This window comes from Podarcis bocagei (genome assembly GCF_964188305.1).
Source record: "Podarcis bocagei genome assembly, chromosome: 4".
In the NCBI taxonomy this organism is placed as follows: Eukaryota; Metazoa; Chordata; class Lepidosauria; order Squamata; family Lacertidae; genus Podarcis; species Podarcis bocagei.
Window position 1 is genome coordinate 95,198,998 of NC_138128.1, and position 18,223 is coordinate 95,217,220.

The 18,223-nt window shown below is 43.7% G+C and overlaps 1 protein-coding gene across 1 annotated transcript in view; it reads right to left on the bottom strand.

The window, feature by feature from the left end:
• GTF2F2 (general transcription factor IIF subunit 2) overlaps nucleotides 1-15,807 on the bottom strand; it is a 62,738-nt gene extending 46,931 nt beyond the window's left edge. Inside the window, exons 1-4 of the mRNA XM_081191852.1 lie at nucleotides 15,618-15,807; nucleotides 9,958-10,031; nucleotides 7,976-7,994; nucleotides 6,293-6,437 (exon numbers count right to left, since the gene is read on the bottom strand). Of these exons, the coding sequence (XP_081047978.1) occupies nucleotides 6,293-6,437; nucleotides 7,976-7,994; nucleotides 9,958-10,031; nucleotides 15,618-15,683 (304 nt within the window). The 5' untranslated portion in view covers nucleotides 15,684-15,807. The remainder of the gene's footprint in view (nucleotides 1-6,292; nucleotides 6,438-7,975; nucleotides 7,995-9,957; nucleotides 10,032-15,617) is intronic.
• Nucleotides 15,808-18,223: the final 2,416 nt, after the last annotated feature.

Sequence of the window (18,223 nt, forward strand, 5' to 3'; positions counted from 1 at the left end):
CCAGTCTGGCTGCCGCATTCTGGATTAGTTGTACAGTGGTACCTCGGGTTACATACGTTTCAGGTTACATACACTTCAGGTTACACACTCCGCTAACCCAGAAATAGTGCTTCAGGTTAAGAACTTTGCTTCAGGATGAGAACAGAAATCATGCTCCGGCGGCAGCAGGAGGCCCCATTAGCTAAAGTGGTGCTTCAAGTTAAGAACAGTTTCAGGTTAAGAACGGACCTCCGGAACGAATTAAGTACTTAACCCGAGGTACCACTGTATTTTCTGGGTCACCTTCAAAGGTAGCCCCACGTAGAGCACATTGCAGTAGTCCAAGAGGGAAATAACCAGAGCATGCACCACTATGGCAAGACAGTCCGCGGGCAGGTAGGGTCTCAGCCTGCATACCAGATGGAGCTGGTAGACAACTGTCCTGGACACAGAATTGAGCTGCGCCTCCACGTGAGTCCAAATTGACTCCCAGGCTGCGCACCTGGTCTTTTAGGGGCACAGTTACCCCATTCAGGGCCAGGGAGTCCCCCACACCTGCTCGCCCCCTGGCAACATCTGATATGATCACCAACTGGGACTGGCAGGGCAACTGTTTGCATGTTTAGTCGGAAGCAAATCACACTGAATTCAACGGGACTTACTCCCAAATGCACACGGGTTTGCAACCTTAATCGGGGGCCAGAACTCACTCCTAACATGTAGGAATGGCCTCAGAGAATGTCCAAAGTGCATTTTTCTCCTTCAACACAAAGTGTTCAGTCTATCCCAAATCCCCGAGTTTGAATCTTCTGTATGAATAAAAAGTAGCAAATAAATCCTACTTTTTTCAGTGTGAATTATGGGGGGCAGGGGAAGGGACATACTTGGTTTTTTATGTTATCAGACTAAAAGTGAAAGGTATACAGAGCAGATGGCACAGCTCCCAGTCCTGAACTATGATGGGTCCCTTCTAAAAGTTAGTTAAGAAAAGGCAGGGTGAATTAATATTTTGTTACCCTACCATCCTTGAAGAAAGGCCACTTAATATATTTTCCATTTCCGGCATATTTTAGATTCTTGAAGAAAAAAACATGCATTTTAACTCTGTTTAGACACCAATACCACTTCATTTGCATCTTGCCTTATTGTGGGAACATATTGCTATAAATTTCACTCATTACTTAAAACTTCCAGTACCAACTCTCCATACAGCAGCACAAAATCATGTCCCTTGCTTCTGCTTCTTTGTTCTTAAATTCTATAGTATTTTATTTTATTTTTAATCCCTGTTAAGTCTGAAAACTTCAGTCGCCGGCTAGCCTATAAATTGCAAGGAAACCAAGCACACGTAAACAAAATAGATTAATTTGCACAGAAGGAAAATGATGCAGGCATGGCTTAAGTATTCAAGGGTTGTGGCTCTGCTATTTTTGTACATATAAATTCATATATATTCTCAAAATGTCTTCCTGGTTACTAATAAAGCAGGAATCACATCCAATTTGGAAATGAAATAAGAACTCATGGAGCTGCCTTTGACCAAGTCAGGCCTTTAGTTCATCTAATTCAGTACAGTGGTACCTCGGGTTACATACGCTTCAGGTTACATACGCTTCAGGGTACAGACTCCGCTAACCCAGAAATATTACCTCGGGTTAAGAACTTTGCTTCAGGATGAGAACAGAAATTGTGCTCCGGTGGCGCAACGGCAGCGGGAGGTCCCATTAGCTAAAGTGGTACTTCAGGTTAAGAACAGTTTCAGGTTAAGAACAGACCTCAAGAACGAATTAAATTCTTAACCCAAGGTATAATAATACCTCTGGGCGGCTTCCAATCAAGTGTTAAAAACAATACAGCATTAAATATTAAAAACTTCCCTAAACAGGGCTGCCTTCAGATGTCTTTTAAAAAGAAGATAGCTGCTTAATTCCTTCACATCTGAAGGGAGGGCGTTCCACAGGGTGGGCGCCACTACCGAGAAGGCCCTCTGTCTGGTTCCCTGTAACCTCACTTCTTGCAATGAGGGAACTGCCAGAAGGCCTTTGGTGCTGGATCTCAGTGTCCCGGCTGAACGATGCGGGTGGAGACGCTCCTTCAGGTATACGTTTAGGGCTTTAAAAGTCAGCCCCAACACTTTGAATTGTGCTCGGAAACGTACTGGGAGCCAATGCAGATCTCTCAGGACTGGTGTTATGTGGTCCCGGCGGCCACTCCCAGTCACCAGTCTAGCTGCCACATTCTGGATTAATTGCAGTTTCCGGGTCACCTTCAAAGGTAGCCCCACGCAGAGCGCACTGCAGTAGTCCAAGCGGGAGATAACTAGTACCACTGTATTCCCTACTCTGATGGGCAGAGACTTTCCAAGGTCTCAGGCAGAGGCATTTCCTACCCACGCTACCCAAGACCAGGTAACTTGAGAACCAAAGATTTGTGGGTTGGGCTTCCAGGAGGACAGTGGATCTGAAAGGGGAGGGGAAGAATGTGCCATTTCTGGACCCAAAGTGGGTTCATACCAGATACAAGCCAAAGCAATATTCTATTACAGTAAAAATTGTTATAATCAAATGAACATACTATTTCAATAATCAATGCCAATTCCTAATACGGTGGCACCTCTGGATACGAACGGGATTCGTTCCGGAGCCCCGTTCGCATCCAGAACAGAACGCAACCCGCATCTGCGCATGTTGCGATTCACCGCTTCTGCACATGAAGTCATTTTGAGCGTCTGCACATGCAAGAGCAGTGAAACCCGGAAGTAACATGTTCCATTACTTCCGGGTCGCCACAGAGCACAACCCGAAAACACTCAACCTGAAGCAACTTCAACCCGAGGTATGGCTGCAATTCAACATACACCATTATAATGGCAGCATAAATAGAAACTCAAGCGTTCATTTATCAAAAGCCAGTAATAGAATTCAGCAACATAAATGCAAATAAATGAGAATGCCATTTATAACAAGAACAACAAATTCCCATTGGGGTAATTGTGTTACTCTGCTGCAGCAAAAAACAGCAACAGGTTTGGTGGCCTCTTGAAGATTACTTATAATGAATTCATTATGATACGCTTTCATGGACTTAATATTATTAAGAACTATTACATGTATATTCCAGATTGCATCCAAGGAACTCAGTGTAGCATTCATGGTTCTCCTCTCCATTTTATCCTCACAAACGACTGTGCAGTAGCTTAGGCAGAGAGAGAGTAAGTACAAGGTCACCAAACAGGCTTCCTGGCTGAGTAGCGACTTGAACCCTGGTCTTCAAGGTCCTAGTCCAACACTCTAACCACTACAAGACACTGCCAAAAGCAGTAAAAGTTACTGCTTATGCCATTATGTGGGTTTAGAGGGAGAGAGATATAGAGCTATATTTTTCTTCTAACGCTAGCATGAGATTACTTCTTACCCACAGATTCTTAAACACAATACACATTGCTTTGTGAAAGCATCTCTCCCATGGAACAGACAACTGATCCTGGATGGCTGGTCCATAGAAAGCAGATGAGTTTGGAACAGGTGTGCTAAATTTGGAAGTCTTAAAACACTACTTTAATTGAAAGTTCTGAGAACTGAACCTGAAATCTTTAAATGCAAAACATTTGATCTACCAAGCTGTCACTTTACTCATATCTGAAAACTGCAGCAATGAACCACCATTGTGTCTGCTTTTTTTTTTTTTTTTTTTACTCTACAGCAGCATTTTACTGCTGTTAGGCTGATAAAAATGCCAGTCTTAATTTAAAATAGTGTGTAATTGTTCACCAGGTTACACAGTAAGTGTATATTTGGGAAAAGAAACACCTAATTTGCTCATGGTGGCCTATTAATATTGAAATATATGCAAGAGACGTAGAATTGGGACAGCAATAAAGACAAAACAATGGGTAGCACAAATTGCACTGTTGCATGGCAACCAGTTATGTACATATGGCGATGTTTACAGAACAAAATGTAGTTTATATTTCATGCACAAACAACAACAAAAAATAGCTCAGCAAAGTCAAATAACTAGGGCTCACATTTACCAGTCAACTAAGCAGCACCCCCCTTTTAAAGAGATATTCCAGCTCTGAGAACAATAGACAACAGTCAAATTTAAAATCAACCATATAAATAAATCAAATCAAAGTCTGTAGAGGCAGGCAAGGATCAGAATAATAAGGCCAAAGCATCTGGTCCCTATTAACAATCTAGCTGTCATTCTCCAGGACCGTTGTAGTTTACAGGCCATTTTCAAAATGTAGCCCCACATATACTGCATATTACCTTGAATCAAATGCATGGAATTGATAGCCAAATGGCACCACACATGGGAGGTGGTACTAGGCATCAAAGGCTTCGAAGAAACAGAAACATTTTATTCCCTCTCATAACTTATGTGACCATACATCAGGGTTCAATTCTTCCACCCACTGTCCATACTAGACCTAACCTCTTCCCATCCAAGGCTACTGATCATGAATGAGTATGCCGATAACCCATTTGCTACATTCCAAGCCAATGATTTCAGAGAAAGGTTCAACCAATTCCTCCATTGCCTCCCACATTTTGCTTCTCAAAAAGTGGAAGAAGCAACAAGGGGATCATCTGTCTTGGACCTGGTCCTCACCAATAGGGAAGAATTGATCAACAAAGTGGAAGTATTGGGAAATTTGGGGGGAAGTGATCATGTCCTCCTGGGATGTAGAGGCAAGGGAAAGCTGAGTGGAGTCAGACATGTACTCTGGACTTTAGGAAGCCCAATTTCAAAAAACTTAAGGAGCTTCTTGATTGCAAAGTATTGGAAGACACAAGATTTACCCACACTGGAAGAATGGCAGATGAAGGTGATGGACTACATGGAACTGGCAGAAATGACTGGCAGAATCCGTGATCAGGGAGAAGAGGTGGTGGAAGAAGACTGGAAAAAATTTAAGGACTACTTGCAGAAATACTGTAAAATTAATGAATGTTAAAGGGATGTTGGATTGAAAATAAGTGGTTTTGGTAAAAAGATTAACAAGAATATGTGAATACGGATTGACAATGGTTTAAATATATAGTTTTAATAGGTTAAGATATTGAGTAAAGATAAATGATAGAGGGTAAGGATTTGCTGAATTAACTATGTGAACTGGAATACAAAAAAGGGGGGTGTGAGGAGGTCAGGAAACAAGTAAATGAAATATAAGACATGAAAATATTGATTTCTTTTTAACTTTTTCTTACTTTTTATGTGTTTTGTTTTTGTATTTTTGTAACTCTTTTTAAAATTATTATTATTGTTATTCTTTTTATTCTTAATCTTGTAACCTTTTATTGTCTGTAAAATTCTAATAAATATCATTTTGAGAAAAAAACACTTAAGGAGCTTCTTCTTCTTTTTTAATGGAGAAAGACTGTTTTCTCCTGCTCCAAAGGGTAGGATTCGAACCAATGGCTTCAGGTTACAAGAAGAGAGATTCCGAGGAAACATCAGGGAGAACTTTCTGACAGTAAGAGCTGTTCAACAGTAGAAAAGACTCCCTCAGGAGGTTATGGACTCTCCTTCCTTGGAGGCTTTTAGTAGAGGTTGGATGGCCCTCTGCCATGGATGCTTTAGTTGAAATTCCTGCACTGCATGACCCTCTGGGTCCCTTTCAACTCCGCAGTTCTATGATCTGGTGGGCCACCATGAGAACTGGATAATGGGATAGACCATTTGCCTAATTCAGCCGGCTCTTCTTATGTTCTTATGACATTTTAATACAAAAGAATCTGCCTACAAAAACGTTCAGAGTTTAAAATTTTAGAATTCTGGCAACTGCCATCATTTTGTTCCATACTAATTGTTTATGCTGGGTGGTGCTGTGTGTTAACCCACAGAGCCTAGGACTTGCTGATCAGAAGGTCAGCGGTTCGAATCCCCGCAATGGGCTGAGCTCCTGTTGCTCAGTCCCTGCTCCTGCCAACCTAGCAGTTCGAAAGCACGTCAAAGTGCAAGTAGATAAATAGGTACCGCTCCAGCGGGAAGGGAAACGGCGTTTCCGTGCGCTGCTTTGGTTCACCAGAAGCAGCTTAGTCATGCTGGCCACATGACCTGGAAGCTGTACGCCGGCTCCCTCGGCCAGAAAGCGAGATGAGAGCCACAACCCCAGAGTCGGCCACGACTGGACCTAATAGTCAGGGTTCGCTTTAAATTGTTTATGCTACACCACAAGAATCAAAACAGAAAAAGTCCAAACCAAAGAAACCATCTCAAAAAAAATTGGATGTAGACGTTCAACTTAACAAACACCTCTCATTTTGCAAAACTTTAGTTAACTATCAATTTTCCTCCAACTTACCCAGTGAACTCTCTGTAAACACGGTTAACATCTGTCCTCCAACACTTTGTAAGAGAAAAGGGTGTTCTCTGGGTGCGCTGATGGAAGTTGGCTTCCCACCAATATCATCAATGTTGGCAAGATCTTCATTCAAAGTGAAAGATACCTGAAAACCAAACATTGCAATAAATATTTCTTATGGAAAAGGAATTGTTGACTGCTTTGGAGAATTAATTCGTTGTTCAATGTTGTTGGCATCTGTCTTGAGAGACAAAGGAAGAGTGTGCCATCAGGAGTAAAGTGCTGCTTCCTGCATAGTTTTTGCTACATTACCAGCACCAACATAACCTCTCCAGGGCACAAGCCTGTATATATGGAAGTCCTGGGCTGCCCAGACAACAACAATTTATTATTAATAATAATAATAATAATAATAATAATATTTTTTATTTATACCCCACCCTCCCCAGCCAAGGCCGGGCTCAGGGCAGCTAGCAAGCAATAATAAAAACAAGTTGAATGAATACAACTTAAAAACAAGATTAAAATACAACTGTAAAATATTTAAACATTAAAATATTAAAATGCAGCCTCATCACAGGAGGAGAAAGGAAAAGAAAGAGGGGGAGGGAATCAAATTGGCTCCAAGCCAAAGGCCAGGCGGAACAACTCTGTCTTACAGGCCCTGCGGAAAGAAATCAGATTCTGCAGGGCCCTGGTCTCATGAGGCAGAGCGTTCCACCAGGCCGGAGCCAGTGTTGAAAAGGCCCTGGTTCTGGTTGAAGCTAATCTAACTTCCTTAGGGCCCGGGACCACTAGGCTGATGCTATTTATGGACCTTAAGGTCCTCCGTGGGGCATACCGGGAGAAACCCACCTATCTGTCTGGGTTTCTCCAGCTCCCCCTCAGTCTTGCTGATGTACTACTTTGCTTTCCTTTGGACTACATTTGACACCAGCTTGGCTGCAGGAGTTGCCAGAAGGAAAAGTACAAGATGCCTAGGGACTCCACTCTGGATTTGTGTAGGGTTTACAGTGAGACATGAGCATCCAAGATGCTATGTAATGGGTGAATACTCACAAGGACAGCAACATTCTAAGAAAGAATCTTGCAAGGACATATACCCTGTGCCTGAGAGAGCTGTGTAAGCTAGTACAGTTATGTCAGTTAATAACAATCTTTAATAACAGTCTTTTGGTGCTGTTAGAGCAGCTGAGCAGGGGGTCTGTTCTGTTCTGCTGCTGTCTGCCTTAGAGTTAGTCAGAGTCTGCAAGAGTTTTAGTCTTAGTGATAAATTTATGTAATACATTAGTAACATAAGTAATACCTGCCTGCCTTGTACATATGCACTTAATCTAACAAGTGCAAGGACACAGTAAGTAAGAGTTATTGTTCTTTAAACATTAAAATGGTGTCTTGCATACTTTTTATAGAAGGGAAAAAGGAATAAACAAAAGGGTTAAGCACCCCGATCTCTAGCTTTCACACAAGCTCTGTTAAAGGGAATTAATAAATGTTAGTTTATTTAGCAATTATAGTTAAGTTTCAGAAGTGTGAAACAGAAAAGATAACATGTACTTTCTCAGAAAAGGATTATACTGTTAGATGAAATACAACACAGAACATAAAAATATGTAACCCACTTATTCCAATATACTTCAATACAAAATATACTTTCATAATATTTGTATTTTATCTACTTACTTCTGTTCTTCCTTGATTTCTATGAAAAAAGCAAAAGGATACAGTATTTTAATTATTTCTTATAACTACTGGAGTACAAGGAATAAAAACAAATCCCTCCTGAGGAATCTAAATGCTATATAACTGGGGAATCATTGTGGTATTTTCAGGGCTCTCCCCTCCCTCTGCTGCCTAGGTTTCAGCTCTAACAAAGAGAAACCAACTAGTTCTGTGATACCAGCAGCACTGGAGCCAGCGAGTCCCGAATTGAGACAGCCAGAATTCACATGCTCTGAGCTTGTACCCAACTAAGGAACTGAAAGCCCTCCACATCAGGGCATCAGCAGAGGCAATAAGCCTGGAGGGAAATGACAAAAGGCCTCTTAAGGATGCAATAGGTAGGACAAATGCACACATGTATTTCAATGCTATAGATCAGGGATGTCCAACCAGTAGATTGTGATCTACCGGTAGATCCCCGGCTAATTGTGGTAGATCACGGGATCCTTATTGTGTACAAAAACTTACGGGGGGGGGGAAGCTAAAAAACTCTGTGCAATCCACCCACCCTCCTCCGCTCTCCAGTGACAATAGGTAGATCACTGCCAGTTTTTTTATACTAGGAGTAGATCGCTGTCTCTTGGGAGTTGGACGTGCCTGCTATAGATGGTTTGGGCTCCAGTTCCATGTGCAGAACATAGTTTCACCACAGAACTGGGGTTTTTTTTGGCTTTCCTATTCTCTTTGCATCGCCTTGCTCCCTCCCACTAAATCTGCTCCTGATGATTGGGGCCCTCTCACATGCGGGTGAGAGAAGTTGCAGCAAGAAGAGGACTCACCCTTAAGTAGAAGTACATTTCAGTTCACACAGAACCCATTTGGATTCAAGGGAATGAGACTAGGAGACTGGCTAGGCTTTGGTAACTGACATGGACTTGCAACTAGACTACTGTCAGAATCTAAATCAGCACCATGATGGTTACAAAAAGGGGGGGAGGGAATGACCCAAAGACTTGCACGCTGAAAAGAATGCAATCGGTGTGTCCCACTCAGCACCGTATAGAACAACCCTGTCCAATTTTGGTCACTGTGTTCGAAGTAAGATGGATTCAAAAAACCAGGAAGGATTCAGAGTGTTCAAAACAGATAAAATGTGTGAAATGTAAGGCATGTGACATCAGAGCAAAGAACCAGGAACGTTTAGCTTCAAGGAAAGATGAGAGCCAGAGTGGTAGCACTTAGATTGCTGGACTAAGACCAGGGAGACCAGGCTTCAAATCTCCTGGTAGCCATGAAGCTCACTCTCACTCACTCACTCACTCACCCACCCTCAGTCTAACCTACCTCATAGGGTCCTCGTGAGGATAAAATGGGGAGGAGAACTATGAATGCCATCCTAAGCTCCTTTGAGGAACAATGGGATATAAATAAATAAATAATTTGAGGATATGTCAATGTCTTACTTTCTGTTTGCTTGGGAAGTTGCACATTCATATTTACTGAAGGAATCAAGCCGCGTTATTAGTTTAGGGAACTGTTCTGTTATATGAAGTTGGGGACGGGGGAGCCTATTATAACTCTGTGGGCCCAGTGATCTCTCGAAGCAAGATCAAATATTCCCTCTCAGTACTGCCATTCATTTGTGCATCTGAAGCATACAATTTCTCCAAAAGGACCATATCCAGAGCCAAATGGACAAGAAAGAAATATAAAAACCGGCACCTGGCTTATATGGGCAGGATTCTAGGCCTTACAGGGCATATTAAAATGCCTCATCTCAAAGGCTGTATTTAAAGCCAGACTGTGTTATTGCAAACCGGTGCCTGAGTATCACACATAATCATAATCATGACTCAGGAGCAAGAGCAACTATACTATCAGATGTGTCTCAAATAAGAAAAAAACTGTAAGCCAAAAAGGTTCCACAGTAGTTCCTTCTCCACCCTACCCCATCCACTACCCAAACAAAAGAAAATCTGAATGCAAAATATAAGCACTCTTACTTGGCAATTCTTAGCTTCCCAACTTCACCTCTTCCTGAAGCTTTAGTCCACTGTTGTGATAAGTATTTTGGAACCTATAACAAAAGGCAACAAAATAAAATAAAATCCAGTGAGTACAGAAAAGAAACATGTACTTTAATTTTCTCTCTCTTCCCCCACTCTTTAAATCCTGAGACAGGAAGAACTACATATTTCAGGATGTAGAAGAAAGCAACACTAAATCAAAATATATTATAGCTTGCTTTCTTAAGCAGTAAAGAACAAAGAAACATCAGCATTACAATAGAATCATATTCATGAATTTCAAACAATATAATTACAAATCAAACAAAGCACTGATCACAATTTGTAGCACTATTGTTTTAAAATGAATTACAAGAGGGAGAACAGGATATGCATCACCTTTACTTTTTATTAACATTATAATGATTGGCACACAAGTAGTAAGAGAGTTTTCAAACATAATACATTTGTCTGCAGACTATTAACACTACAAAAATTAATAAAGTTTTTTTTAAATTAAATAAAACCCATCTTTGTATCTTTTCCCTGAAATTGATTTAATTCATTATTTTTCCATGATAATGCTATAGCATATTCCCACTACACTACCAAATTTGTTAAGAAACATGGGCTAAGTTCTGTTCTGCCAAGCTTGATCTTTTCTCTCTTCCCAACCATCACCCTAATTTACAAACCCAGTAAAAAAAGAAAAAGAACGTTTAGGACCAAAGATTGATGATGGGAGAGCCATGAAGACAAAGGAAAGTGCAAGTGGTGAGAGAAAGACTGCCAGGCTCTTCGAAAATTCAGCTAGGTTTGTTTTGTTGTTGTTGTTTTTCTTTGAGGGGAGTATAGAAAGTTGGAAATTAAGTTTTTAAAAGGAGCAAACAGAGCAGTTTAGCACCCAAGTAATCAAAGTCCATAGCCAAGATTCTTCACAATCCAAAAAAGAAAGCAGAAGCACATGGGGAGAGTTGCTCTGGCCAGGTATGCTCCCTCCTATATTCATTCACTTACTCCCCCCCCCCCCCTCTCTCTCTCTCTCTCTCTCTCTCTCTCACACACACACACACACACACACACACACACTTTCCCCCTCCCCTTTAAATTCTCTCTCCCAGGAGCTTCCTAACAGAGCAGAAAAGCCTCATTGGCCATGTTCTCATTTCATTTCTCCCCCCTCCCCCACCTATTCCTATTTTTTTGTCCTCAGAAGAGGCTGAAAAGCCTTCTGCCATGCATGTGTGTGCACACTTTCTCCTACCCATCCAGCCTTCTCCTTCCCCCAACACAAAAAAGCAGACCCTCAAAAAGCAGTTCTATCAGGTGCTGTGATGACGGATAAGGAGAGCAGGAAAGCCAGTGGCAAGGAGGCCACGATAGCTCCCTTCCCCACTAATTCAAGCACCACACTTCAGTAAAAGAGAAAACTAACAGAACCTGGCTCCCATTGCCAAAATGAGGCAGGGAGGTGAGTTCAGGCTCCCTTCTCCTTGCATAGAAATGAACAAAATCATACCCCTGCCCTCTTCATTTAGCAAAGCAAAGATGTCAGTAACAGCATCCATGGTCAGAAAGCCTGCCACAGTCAGAAACACAAGGTGTTTCAAGGCCAGAAAACACACCAGTGTTAAAAAGCACTGCCAGATCTACCTATGTGTAGTCCACCACTGTTGCTCAGTCCGTGTATTGTCCCCACTCCAATCTTTTTTGCCAGGGCCAGAATTTATTTATATTATTAAATTTACTAGCTGAAAGTGCCCAGCCTTACCAGGGAATGCTAAGATACCAAATAATATAGAGATTTTTAAACAGATAGTGCAATTTGTTGGTTTTAAGGCTGTCTATGTGCACATCAACCCACGGCCATAGTGACCTGGGGAACACCTGACCCAGATACAGCCTCAAATCAATTTGGGAGTGTGGCTTATGTAGGGATTTATAAAACCTATCTAGTCAGGAAAAGGGCCGGGCAAGCAGGCACTGCCTCTCCTTTCCTCTTTGTCTTACACTGCAGAGAGCAGGAGGCTTCAATTCTGCTGGTGCTGCTTTGTCAATGCATTCCTTGCAGCAAACAGGCTGGTGAAACAGACTCCTGCAGCCAGGACTGCGTCCTTGGAGTGCGATTTCTACAAGCTGCTGCATATGGTATTTCTGTCTTGTTGGGATTCAATTTCAATCCGTTAACCACCATACATCCTTCAATTGCCTCCAGACACTCACACAAGATGTTCAATGCCTTCACTTATTCCAATTTAAACAATGGGTAGAGATGAGTATCATCCACATATTGGTGAACAACCAGCCTAACCCCCCTGATGATTCCTCCCAACAGTTTCATATAGATATTGAAAAGAATGGGGAAAGGACGGAGCCCTGAGGCACCCCACAAGGGCCCTGGCCCCGAAGGCACTGTGGACAATGAAGCATGTTTTTTCCTTGGCACGCCGGGCACTGACAGTGGAGGGACACCCTCTGCCACCAGCACCCGGCGTGTGGAGGAACAAACTCCATCAGCCATGGCCCTCCAAGGTGCTGGGGTGAAACTGCCGCTGCTCCTGCCAAGTGAGCTGAGGTGGTTTCACCCTGGCACCTTGTGGAGCCGGGCCCAATGTAGCTTGTTCCTCCCTCCGCTTTTCAACATTGCAATGTATCGCTATATCATAATGGTTGGCTGGTGATACATCACAATGTTGAAAAGCTGATATCATCCAGTCCTAGTGAGGTCCCTGCAGAACTGGAGGCAGGCAACTGTTGCCCCCATCTTCAGCAGGGGAGAAAATGAAGACCCAGGTAACTACTGACTGGTGAGCTTGACGCTGATACTAGGAAAGACCCTAGATCAGGGGTCTGCAACCTTTAAGATAAAAAGAGCCACTTGGACCCGTTTCTGAAGAAAAAAAACTGGGAGCCACAAAACTCGTCATTATAAAAATAAGTTTTTTGTGACTTTTTTATTATTTCTTTGTTTGACCCCTCAGAATTACTCCTCCTCATAGAAATAAACATTAAATTAAAAAGTTACCTTTTTGTGTGTGTGTGTTCTTCACTCCCCTTCAAAACAGTGACCAGCGTACATGCCCCTTACAATGTAACGGGCGGGCGGGCGGGAATGTGACGTCGGGACCGTGTGTGACTAACGCACGCACCGCCCCCATGCGACATCACAGCCAGTACAGCGCCCGGCACAGTGGGGAGTGTCGGGGCGCACAATGCGCCTCCTCCCCTCACTAGTATCCGCCCCAGAGCCGCGGCAAAGGTGTAAAAGAGCCACATGCGGCTCCGGAGCCGCGGGTTGCAGACCCCTGCCCTAGATCATTCAACTGTTGGTCTGTGAGCCCTTAGAAAAGGATGCTGTGATTACTAAGAATCTGGTATGGGTTTCTCAAAAACATGTCATGCCAGTAGAATCTCATTTCTTTTTTGATACAGTTGCAAGCTTGGTGGATCAGGGGGATGCTGTGGATGTAGTATATCTTGTCTTCAGTAAGGCTTTTGACATTATATTATTGCGAGGTACTGATAAAATGTGGGCTAGACAAGGTAACTGTTAGGTAAATCTGTAGCTGGTTGACTGACTGAACCCAAAGAGTGCTCACTAATAGTTCCTCATCATCCTGGTAAAAATTGACACGTGGAGTGCTGCAGGGTTCTGTCCTGGGCCTGTTGTTCAACATCTCTATGAATGTATTGGATGACGGAACTGAGCGGATGCTCATCAGATTTGCAGATGAGACAAAACTGGGAGGAGCAGCTAATGGTTCAGAAGACAGAATTGGAATTCAAGATGGCCTTAACAGATTTGAGAACTGGGCCCAAACAAATTTAATTTCAACAGGGACAAATGTCAGGTTCTACCCCTACACAGGAATAATCAGCTGCACAAATATAAGATGGGGTTCACCTGGGTTGCAAGCAGTGCTTGTGAAAAGGATCTAGGTGTCTTAGCATACCACAAGCTGAACATGAGTCAACATCACACAACAGTGTCATGCAGCAACAACAAAAAAGCTAATGATATTCTAGGCTGCATCAACAGAATAGTGTCCTGATGAAGTAACAGCACTGCTCTATTTCACTTTGATCAGACCACAACTGTAATACTGTGTCCAGTTCTGGGCACCACAGTTTAAGAAGTATATTGAAAAGCTGGAACATGTACAGAGGAGGATGAGCAAGATGATCAAGGATCTGGAAACCAAGCCTTAAGAGCAGGGGTCCACAAACTAAGGCCTGCGGGCCGGATGAGACTGAGGGACTCATTTATCCGGCTCGCTGCAACCTCCGCCGCCTGCTGCCACTGCCCGCTCTTACCAGCACTGCACTGCGTGACTGCCAACTTCCAGGTTGGAGGAGCACCAGAAATAGCTTGTGTGCATGCGCAAGCGTTATTTGTGCAATCACAAGCGTTATTTCCGGTACACATCCGGGTCGGAGGAGGCCCGTGCACATGCACACAAAGCTATTTTCAGTGCTCCTCCGACCCGGAAGTGCGTCAGAAATAGTGTTTGCCCACGAGTATGGGCACATGCTCCCCCGCCCTCCAGCCCGCCGCGTGATCGGCGTTGGAGACACCGGCCCGAGGCGCAGTAAGTTTGCTGACTCCTGCTTAAGATGAACAGTTGAAGGAGTTGGGTATGTTTAGCTTGATAAAGAGGAGACTGAAAGGAGATGTGAGAGCCATCTTTAAATATCTAAAGGGCTGTCAAATGGAAGATGGAGTAAGCTTATTTCCTCCTGCTCCAGAGGAGGGTAGGACTCGAACCACTGGCTTCAAGCAGGGACACTGAGGTCCAGCTCTGAGGGCTTTCTGGCAGTTCCCTCAGTCCGAGAACTGAGCTTACAGGGAACCAGGCAGAGGGCCTTCTCGGTAGTGGCGCCCGCCCTGTGGAACGGCCTCCCATCAGATGTCAATGAGAAGAGCCACCATATGACATTTAGAAGACATCTGAAGGCAGCCCTGTTTAGGGAAGTCTTTAATGTTTGAATTACTATTACAGTGGTACCTCTGGTTACGTACTTAATTCGTTCCGGAGGTCCATACTTAACCTGAAACTGTTCTTAACCTGAAGCAGCACTTTAGCTAATGGGGCCTCCTGCTGCCGCCAGAGCCCGATTTCTGTTCTCATCCTGAAGCAAAGTTCTTAACCTGAAGCACTATTTCTGGGTTAGCGGAGTCTGTAACCTGAAGCGTATGTAACCCGAGGTACCACTGTATATTATTACTCCGACTAAACATCAGTAAGAGCTTTCTGACGCTAACTGGCTCCCTCGGGAGGTGGCGGGACTCTTTCCTTGGTGGGTTTTTAAGCTGAGGTTGGACGGCCACCTCTCATGGATGATAGGTGGGGGGGGGGGAGAGATCTAGTTGAGACCCCCGAGTTGCAGGGGGTTGGGCTAGATGACCCCCGGGATCCCTTCCAACTCTGCAATTCTATGAGGGGGTGGGGTCGTCAAACCCCCCCCGGCCCCCGAAGCTCCCTTGGTCAGAGCAGAGGGGGGGTCGTCGGCCTGAGGCCCCTGAGAAGGCCGGGAGGGGGGCCGAGGGCGCTTCAAACCTCCCTGTTTCCCTCAGTTTTCGTGGGGGGCGGGGACGCTTCTGAGGGCGACCCTCTGAGGTGAATAACCTGGCGTCCGTATCAAGAGCCGGGGCTCACCTTGACGAGCCACATGCCCGTGTTCTGCTTGGCCCCGGCCAGGTCCAGCTCCCCCTTGTCGCTCATCGCGGCCTCGCAGCGAGAGCGCCGTGAGGGGAAACAGCAGGAACCGGCGGCGGACTCCCAGCTACGGAAGCCCGCAGAGGCCAAACGTCCTCGGGCCGGCGGCCGCTTCCCGACGCCCGCCCCCTTTTCGTGCACGCTGCGCGAACGCCTCGCCGGTGGAACGCGCGCGTCGACGTCACCCGAGGGGCGGGGACTGCCCCGCGCCAAGCTCCGCCCACTGGGGGAGAAGAATGGAAATGCAAATTGCATTGCGTCGTATTGCATTGTATATAAAATAAAATAAAATAAAAATAAAAATAAAATAAAATTTGTTTTAGGGACTCTAAAGAAAACTGCTCTTCCTAGGAACGGAAAGGTGGTGTTGTTTTTGCAAACGGTACCCGCCTCTCGGGGAAACATGCAATAGCGATCGCTATTGATCCTGCTTGCAGAGCTCCACAAAGGTGGGGAAATAGCTGTCCCCTCTGCTGCCTAGCAACCAGGACCAGGTAGCGCCAGATATTTTTGGGCGCAGCTTTTCCTCATCCCTTGCAGATGGACGGACTGCGGCTCTTGGCTTTTCTCAGCCACAGCGGTGGCTGATGATGGTCTGTGTAGGATCAAGGATGTAAAAAGCAGCCTCTCCCCTTCTTGCCTTCGGTGGTTGCTGCTAATGGGCTGCACGCGGGTTTGTGAATCAAATGCCTTATGTTTCCAGTGCTCTCAGCAGACCCCAAGCAATGCCCGTGTACTGTCTCACTATTCAGAAGTGGGAAGCATGGAACAAATAATTCTCACGTGGAACACAACAGCTGAAAAATAGATGGCAAATTTGGAACGGATTCAGATTCCAAAGTAATCCCATGATAATACAGTACAAATGCCAACTAGTTAAAAACACACACACATCCATTTCATTTAGCCACAAAGAGATTGACTGATCTACTAGATTTCATACAATGGATCTTGCAGCCCGAAGTGAGTTTTTGACTTCAGTTAAAATATATTTTAGGAAATAAATGAATCTTAGATCTATAGATTTCACTGTTTATACCCACACACATCCTTGTTCTTATTTATTTGTCTGCCAGGAAAACCTATGTACAGTATCTATCTGCTGCAGAGTTATGTGTGTGATTCTGGGCACTTTCTATAAGACATACATTGGAATGACTGATAATCTGTTTAACAACAAACTCTAAACCTTCTCAGCATTCACTGGTGGTTAGGCTTGTTCATTTGAACCAAAAGGGTGTATTCTGCTGGCTCCATAGTGTGGGACATTAGTGCAGTCAAGCCAACAATTCATGTTTTGCCAGATAGGCTGCAGGTTTCTCACATATCCAATTGCATTTGATTGATGACAAATTCATTTAAGTCACAACTGAAAGGCGCAACATTATTCTACAAATTCCCAAGTGAGCTCTCTCTAATCAGCTTTCAGGAATACCGTAATTACGTTCCCCGCATTGAAGGAATGCCAATTAGTAGCCAAAGAGTAATTGAATTTTAAATTGGGATACCCAAAGCAGATTTTGCTAAACACCTGTAGAAATTAGTTCCTAGTTATCCAGTTTTTATGCATAACTAATGCCTTGGTACCCAAAAAAAAAAAAAATCCACTGTCTTTACAGATGATAAACTATTGTTGACAGCTATCAGGCATTTTATGCTTTAGCTCCCAACATGTAGGTTAGCTGGAAATGTTGATTGTTTATACACTGGATGGAAACCACTAGGCTATGAAACTCTTAACAAGGCTGGCATTTAATGTGATAGAAAAATATCCTCCACAAAATGATCCTATAAGCCCCCTCCCTTAAACAAACAACAACCCAGAATTGTGCCACACTTAGAAAAATAGTAGAAGTGCAGGCTTTTATGTCTCCTGCAATGTTAATATAATTAAAAGAGTAGAGAAAATAGCAGCTTGATTTCTTTTAGGATAGGGAGGTATAAAGGCACTTCAAAGTTTATATTCATTCCTTTTGTAAAACACTTCACAGCATCCAAACATCTCCTCATACATTCAGAAGGATCAATCTCCCTATATAACAGGGTCACAAAGAGTCGGACATGACTAATCGACTAAACAACAAACCACTGCCAAATATGGCCAAAAACAAAGGTTGCAGAAAAACTTGAAAAAGGTATCACTGAATGCAGAGGCTGAGGCAAGGCAGTTCATCCTGCTAATGTATAATAAGTACAGCACAATAAACACCTGGGAGCAAAGCAATTTGCACACAGAGGTCTTTTCAGATCCCCTTGTCCAGTGACAACCCAAATGTTACCCCCAAAGATCAGGGCCTCCTTTAAGTAGCACCCAACAAGGAAATTCAGGCACCCCCTCCCAATGAACCAAATTTCAAAGTATTAATATTTAAAATATTGCTTTGAGTGTATCTGCCCGCTTTCGTGACTCCACTTGTCCCTATTGTTCTCTTCTTCAATGCTGATTCTGTAAGACACATTAGCAGAAGTCCCTGTGATTTTTAATTGCTTGCTGGAGAAACAAACAGCATTTGACCCATGCAGCCTGATGCATTAATAGCTCTCCA